Source organism: Acanthaster planci, linkage group LG07 (genome assembly GCF_054643075.1).
Source record: "Acanthaster planci isolate LZ-2023a linkage group LG07, COTS_SCS, whole genome shotgun sequence".
Classification (NCBI taxonomy): Eukaryota; Metazoa; Echinodermata; class Asteroidea; order Valvatida; family Acanthasteridae; genus Acanthaster; species Acanthaster planci.
In genome coordinates, this window is record NC_141783.1 from 5,017,303 (window position 1) to 5,025,136 (window position 7,834).

General features: G+C 41.9%; 1 protein-coding gene across 3 annotated transcripts in view; it reads left to right on the forward strand.

Moving 5' to 3' along the window:
- The window catches only part of LOC110989477 (ras-related protein Rab-40C-like), an 87,972-nt gene that overhangs the window by 45,999 nt on the left and 34,139 nt on the right, over nucleotides 1-7,834 (forward strand). For all 3 annotated transcript variants that reach the window (XM_087139437.1, XM_087139435.1, XM_087139436.1), the window contains exon 5: nucleotides 4,216-4,438. In XM_087139437.1, the coding sequence (XP_086995563.1) occupies nucleotides 4,216-4,438 (223 nt within the window). The remainder of the gene's footprint in view (nucleotides 1-4,215; nucleotides 4,439-7,834) is intronic.

The window sequence follows — 7,834 nt, forward strand, 5'->3', positions numbered from 1 at the left end:
AAGCAAAGTTCTAAGGATGCTCACAGGTGCGCCCTTCGAACCTGAAGTAATGCCACCCTACGATATGCCAGTGTTAAATCAGCCTTTCTACTAGCTGTGACCACTTCCAGGAGGGGCTCCGAACTGTAAGCCCTTTCAATTGCTGAGGAACACCTACGTTGGGAACCACACAGTGTACGCCTTATCCCACCTATCAGCTTCTTACCTGCCAATGTGTAAATTTGATACTACTTTAAGTACATGTATGTGTGGATATTGTTATGCTCATATTACTTACCATTATTTCATGTTGTAGCTAGCCCCCCTCCTAGATCGGTGCTACTCTGCATATGTAGTGACTGTTTGGGTAGGTAGAGTGCAGTAGACTCCTCCCCCACATTAACTGTGTGGGTCGGGTCTACTAGAGAATACCTACCCAAACAGTCCTCTCCCGCCCGTCCTTCCCACTTTGGCTCCGACACTTTGATGTCGCTCTCGAAAAGAAGGACGATCATGGCGGTGAAGCCGTGTTGCATTGTGGGAGGTCAGAGTGCACTACGCGTGATCAAATCCTTTCAGGAAACAATAATAGGTGCCTGGGAAATTTGCATAAGTAGTGACTGTTTGGGTACATAGTAGACCCAACCCACACTAAATGTGGGGGAGGAGTTTCATCCGCTGTACAGTCAAATCCTGTATTAGCGATGTGCTGTGAAAATTATTCTCTACTCTTTACAGGCCTGTTTTAGAATATGCAGCACCAGTTTGGCTTCCTCATCATAAAAACCAGATTCAGTGCCTCAAAACCATTCAGCGCTGGTTCACAAAGTCATGCTTCCCCTTCAACATTACTATTTCACTTTTCTATTAACAATGCTTGCAGAAACTTTGTCTACCTCTCGTCTACAGTAGGTTGGCTTATTTGAGCATGACCTTGGTAGTGAAATGTCTTTACAGATACACTCTCCTCCCACAGCCCAACACAAGGAAAAGTGATGTCCTCCTCTTCATTCACCGATACAGCCGAACTAACTGTGTGAAATTATCTTTACATACTCTCTTCCCCAGGTTTTTTAACATGCTTCCTCATAATATCTGAAATCTTTGCCTTAACTCCCCTCCCAAAGAATTTTCTGTTGTTTACACAACTACCTGTTGAACCTTGAACCTATCTCCCATGCAATCTAAATCTGCCATTATACCAGTATTCTTAACAGTCCTCAAACTACAGGTAGAGTACATGTTCACTCCATTATCCTTAATCTGAACCTTATGCTTTAATAGTAAGTACATTAATATTCTAGCTACAGCAAATTGGACCATTAATTAGACATGTACATGTATGTGCATATGTCATTTTCTTGAATAGGGTTTTTATATCATCATATTTATATTTAAGTGTTTAATGTAAGTTTTTAAGCCAACTAGTCTGGGGATCTCTTTGATAGGAATCTCTTTCTTTTAGGCAATCCATCGGGGACTGGTTGGGTTTTGTCCTTTGTTCCATCATTTGTGTTTTACTGTCTGTTTTGTTTACCTGTGTTTCCCGAGAAATGAAATAAATAAAATAAATAAATAAATGTAATTGCTTCCAGCATGCTTTAGTTTGTTTGTTATTTACTGATGCCTCATTTACTTGCTGTGAGCTGTGTTTGAGTAATCACTTTGATCTCTTCCTGGTTATGTTTTATTGTACCTTTGATCTCTCTCTCCTATAATAAACACAGCTCTATAACCACCCTCTCTTCCTGGAAGGATAAAGGATGTCCTTTGTATCTTCTGCCTTTTATCAGTGTCCTGTTCACAGAAGTGTACCCCTTCTTATGACCATCCAGGAGTTAAACAGGATGCAGGTACACTAAATTCCTGCTCCTGTGTATGTTTTAATTAAGAGGTGAAACCACAAGGGCTGTAGGATGCCCCTACAGCCAGGTCTTTGCTCAAGGAGTTGAGCAAAAAGTAGGTTTCTGTTATTTGGAAGCAAACCTTGGGTTACAGGAATAAATGTCAGTTTGAAATGTTTAGATTAAATGCCCATAAAATGGATTGATACAACTTACAAAAGATAAAATGACCCGTTATTTAACATGTGTGTACTTCATGTCACAAAGTGGTATTTGAAATTAATGACGTGGATTTTCAATGTAATTAGACAAATGACCTTCAAGGTGGATGTTTGTTAATCCTGTCATTAATATCAATTGGACTTGATACATGGACCTGTCACCGGTGACATTAATCAACAAAAACGTGATTATAATTCCCATCAATCTGGGCTGTCGCTTTTGTGTCCTAAGTAATAATGGATAGAGAGCAATAAGCCATTTGCGAGTTAAATTTGAATAAAATCTGATACACTGAGTCCTTTAAATTCAAGTGAACATAACTTGAATTCTCCATACTAAAACCACTGTTGCTATACCTCGTGATTCGGGGCAAGCTTTTGCTTATGTAGTTACATAAGAGATACCTTGCAACAATACACTGTTCTCAATGGATAAGAATGGCATAAAGGAACCAATCCATTCCAGAGATGGTGGTCTCTAATTAATTGTGGCAGAATTTGACAGTAGTTGGGGAGATTTAAGCGAGTATTGAGAGGAACTTAGCAATGAAGATTTCCGAGGCAATTCACTGGCCTCAGCAAGTGACGATGACTCACCCAACTCCCAGTCAGACAATGAAGGGAACACAGAGGAACCGATCATTCATGGTGAGGAACCATACCGCTTTGAGCCCGAGGCCCCCGTCATGGTAGATGATGTGTGCACAGTCACAGAGTGAATCCCACACAGACAGTATACAGTTTATTTATTAATAAATGAAGTGCTCTAAAGGCCTTTGAAGAAAGCAATTTCGCAATACAGCGATAATAGAGTAATCCACCCTACCCTGGCCCTTCCTCTTTTCCAAAATACTTCTCCAGACATGCCAGATCGCTGCCATGTTGAACTCCAAGTCAGAACATTTGTGACTGGGTACGGAGACCTCAACGTCGGGACAGAGCCTTTCTTCAGTCGAAACTGAGATTTAAACTTCAGTATGGTTGATTCATCAGCATAATTGTCTGCAAAATGTTCACTGCACGTTGATCAGAGACCACTTGGTCAACTTGAAATCTAATTGCGTGTGATCACGGACCATTTACCCAGGGATGTGCAACCGCGAGCAGCCCCAGTGCAAACACATGTGCGACCTTGGTTCCATGCTTGTACGAATTGTTATTACCCCCGCAGGCGCTCTCGACTTCCTCGAAAAACTTGCGACCACATTACATGGGTTGCAGCATGCAGCATGTACAGTGCAGCCATGGTTATGCCGAGACGATGCACCGAGGCGGTGCTTAAATCTATTCGTTTCGACGACTAAATCTTCTTTATTTATTGATTTCAAGCAGAAACAAAGTTTTAATGAGGCAAAATTCCCCAATTTTGTGGTACACTTTTCTCAGAATGTATAGGATGAAATATCTTTAGCAACATATTTTTAGAAAGGGTGTACCCTGACTTAAAATATTACAAGAAAACAAAGTGGTAGACAGGAATATATGTTTTATTATTAGAGATAATCCAATTTAATTTCTGCTTTGATATTGTGCCAGCCGTAACACGCATTGAATTAGCTCTGAGCTTAAGTTGCACATCCCTGGGTAAATGGTCCGTGGTGTGATGTGGTTGACAAAGCAGACCCACTTTCTGCCTGTCTTCAAATCCCTCTTTGGAAACCTCAGAAAATTAAATTTAGGTTTTTTTGCGACAGTTCTGAGAACATCCACTGACCACACGGGACTTTGGCATGTTAATTATTTCGAACAATCCACCAAAGCATGAAATAAGGTTGGGAAAATAGTTAAAGTCTTTTCCTTCCTCACACGTCCACATACATGTGCGCGCACACCCACACAACTTGGCCAGTACCTACATGTAGTAACATGATGACGTTTATCATTTGCATACATTGAATATAAACATGGTTTTCACAAAAGATGGAGCTGAATCATGTTGCAAATGTCAAATTCAACTTTGATTTTATTACACTAAAAGTAAACCTCATGCCGTAAAATAGTGTTGTGACAGATGCTTGTTGGCAATTCAGTAGAATCTTTGCGGCTTGTTTTGGAAGCGAAATGCTTTTAAACATGTCCCTGAAATTGTTCTACCGTCAACTGAAAGTCTGTTCATAATTACATTTGTGCCAAGTACTGGTTTCATGTTATTAATTCTATTTTATTTAAAGCATGCACCAGGCGTGCCAAAAATCCTCATTGGCAACCGGCTACATCTGGCCTACAAGCGGCAAGTCAGCTCAGAAGAGGCCCAGATCTATGCCCTTAAGAATGACATGGTGTACTTTGAGGTCAGCCCCTTGTGTGACTTCAACGTGACTGAGTCACTTACAGAGCTATCACGGGTGGTGCTGAAGCGCAATGGCATGGAGCGACTATGGCGAACTAACAAAGGTGAGAACACAATGTAGGCTTGTGACAGATGGAACACTGTAGACTGAAGAATAGGTACATGTAGTTCTGATGGTGTATTGAGGTAAGGCACTCTAAGAATCTGTCTGAATGCTCAGAGTTGAGAGAGTTTCTCTCATTGTGTGACTGAACTCAGCCAAATTGTGCTCAAATCACCAGAGCTACTTTGAGTGACAAACCAGTGAACAAATCTCATACTATAGCAATCAATGACAGTGATCCTTAGGGCTGACATTCCACATATGGGGCAGCGTGGACATCTGGGATTCTCACAAAATTTGCAGGTACTGCGCTAGTGAAAATGGCGATGTACGCATGCACCAGCCAGTCCGAGGATCAGGTTACACAATCTTTTCTTTGATCAGTATGTACGCACGCGCTCATGGCAGTTGTTTTCATTGGCACGGTGTGGTTGCTACTCGCAATTTTATGAAACTCCCGGATGTCCGCACTGCCCCATATGTACTTCTTCATGGTTGTACCTTTGAGTACGTGTGCAGTGTCACAAACCTTTGCAGCAGTACAGTATCTTTCTGTGGGTGCTGGTTGCACAGTGTCAGTAGCATTCAAATGTTGGCCACACTGCTTACCTCTGTAGTGAAGTTGATGTCATGCTGTGAGGCTACGCTGTATTACTCTGTTAAATCAAAATTGCCCTTTTATATCATAGATATTTCTATACAGAGAATCGATCATGTGTTGTGCTTGAGATGAGTACCCCGTAGCTATGTTGAGTTTGAACAAAAAAAGTGGGTAACACTTTTACTATTCACTGATTTTGACTTTCATTGTGCATCCATTGCACTGATGGCTGGTTCCAGACAACATAAGTGCTGCAAGTAAGTGCTAAGGTTCGGTTTGGACATGTTTGGAACTTCTTTGCCGAACTTCAGTTCAGTTCGGGCTCAGACATGTACACACACGTACATACTTTTTTCAATGCACATTGAGACATCGAAGAGCTCGCTATGCATGTGCCATTGGACTTCCGTGTATAAAATACATTCAAGCGATGGATCTTCATCTCCATCCCCCATCCATAAGTAACGGTTGTACCTTGCATGTTCTCAGTTGATTATTAGTGAATTCTCACTGTGCGGTTTTTATAACTATCGCGTGATGTAGGGCCATCGTAAGTTTATGGCATGCAGTGTTCTCCAGAGCTAAAATTTGTGCCGCCCTGCTTTTTTTTTTTGAGTAGTGTATTTTTTCCCTAATGTCTACATTCTCAAGATTTGAATAAAAAAGAGGTTTACCACAGTCTGTGGATCGAGTTTGAGTTTACCGACAACGCTTGTGATGTACTGACAATGACAAGGAACAGTTGAGTGCAGCACGAGTCTATACGCGATGTTGCGTTTTGTAAGGCATCTGTATTGGTGTGGACTGGTCCCACTCCTCCCGTGTACTGCATTTTCAAAATGTAGTAGCGTCGAGAATCAGTTTAATAAAGTAGAAATTCCTTAACGCAAGAGGGCTTATATTTCAGAAACTAGGCTGGGTCCAAATAACTTGACTACGGCCTGATGTTACGCGCGAGTCTATGTGTAGAGGCCACAGCCTGTTCTCAATTCGTCAACGTGTAATTTAAAGCCAAAGCCCAATGAATGATTCAGATCTCAGATCTCAGGTGATCGTGGGCTGCCTACCGTTATGCATAGTCAACCTCGTGTCCCAAAAAACCACCGCGTATGTTATGTACACATACATTGTATTGCACAAGCGTGTGCGTGTACACGCAATGCATGTGAGTGGTACCCGCGGCGCAACATTGTTTTGCGGAGTGTGTGCAGGCGCCAGTGGAAGGACCGTGCCATGCCTGAGCAACCCCCACACTTTGCTCCAATGGAGGGGTTGCTTCATATTTATGACGTGAGCTGGAAGTTGTAAACTTATCTTTACCTGAACATATGTCTTTTGGCCTTTTTTATTCAAGGGCACATTTTGAGGCCGGTTTTTACTCTGCCTTTTCACAGTCAGCTGATCATTGAGAAAACTGCATGCTCTACTCATCTCAAGCATGTCTCGAGTCACTAACATGACTATGGTTCTGCTAAAAATGCTCCGAAAATTAAAATAGCTTTGTCATGGAATCTTTCGATGAAGAAATTCCTCCTGAAGAATATCCTAGCCAATATTTCACGTTGTAAATGCAGTCAGATTTTGGGCCAAATTACAGAAGAAAGTGGAATGGAAATTGCCCCAGAATGCACCACAGAGCATCTAGAATCCAAAATTTTCCGGACCCCCCACCATAAGGGCTTTGCGCTTCGCACTCACAATTTTGTCTACCACCCTGCCAAACTTTCGGCCGTGGAGAACACTGGGCATGTACATGTATTGTGTGAACTGTGCACACATACATGTATGTGTAAATGTACATACACATTCATGTGTCGAGCCCAAGAACAGCATAGTGAGTACACTATTGTGATCCATTCTTCGTTTTCTTTTGCTTTTTTATCAAGCTTTCTTGCATGCATTCCATGCACTATTAATGCCGTGCCATATTTAAGCCGAATATCTAAACCGACCAGCTTGGTTAGATCCAGTTTGGTTCGAATATGCCATGATAGATTAGTTTTGGTTCGGTTTGGTGGTCGGGCTGCACTGAACATCGTACCATCCAATTGTGGCTAATATTTATGTAGCCTTGACCAAGGCTTTGGGATTCTGATTGTCTCACATGATGATGGGAACAAAATATCTTCCAAAAGTGGCTTGTCATGTGCTCATCCAGTGCCTGTAATGTTATCACCCACTGAACCCAGACGTGCATGCCTCATGTGTGCTCATACTCCTCATACGGTGCGCATGCATGTACACATACATGTACATAAATGTACACAGTCCGTATCCCAATACCTTGATGGTTTTAAACTGTGCCAGGAAGCCCAATGTCACTATTGATGATACTACCCACTGTGAAAATGTACGACAAGTTTAATTAGCAGATTGTTGGACTGTCTGCAAAGGAACACTGCAGTGGCGGACTATTACTATGGGTGAAAGTCTTTGATTTCCTTGTTTGTACTGCTTCTTTGGCATTCCCACAAATTCTTCAGCCACTGTCATCATGCTCTGATCCCCATTGCCCCCCAAATTGAATGAAATAACCATGAACACAGTAAGTGTCAAAAGGCACGGTCACACACATTAGCCTTATCATTTCACAGTGGGCACCATGGTGCTATGCTGCACAAGTTGTCTGGTGTTTTTCATGAAGCTCATGATTGGTCAGTTAGAAATAAATCATATATGTTCTTGAAAAGTTTGCTTTGTGTGGTTGGTTTAAGAGGAGCTGTTGATCAAACCCAACATACATGAACCCGCATATCCCCAAAGTCATCCCAAACCAGCAGTTGTAATCCCTGCAAG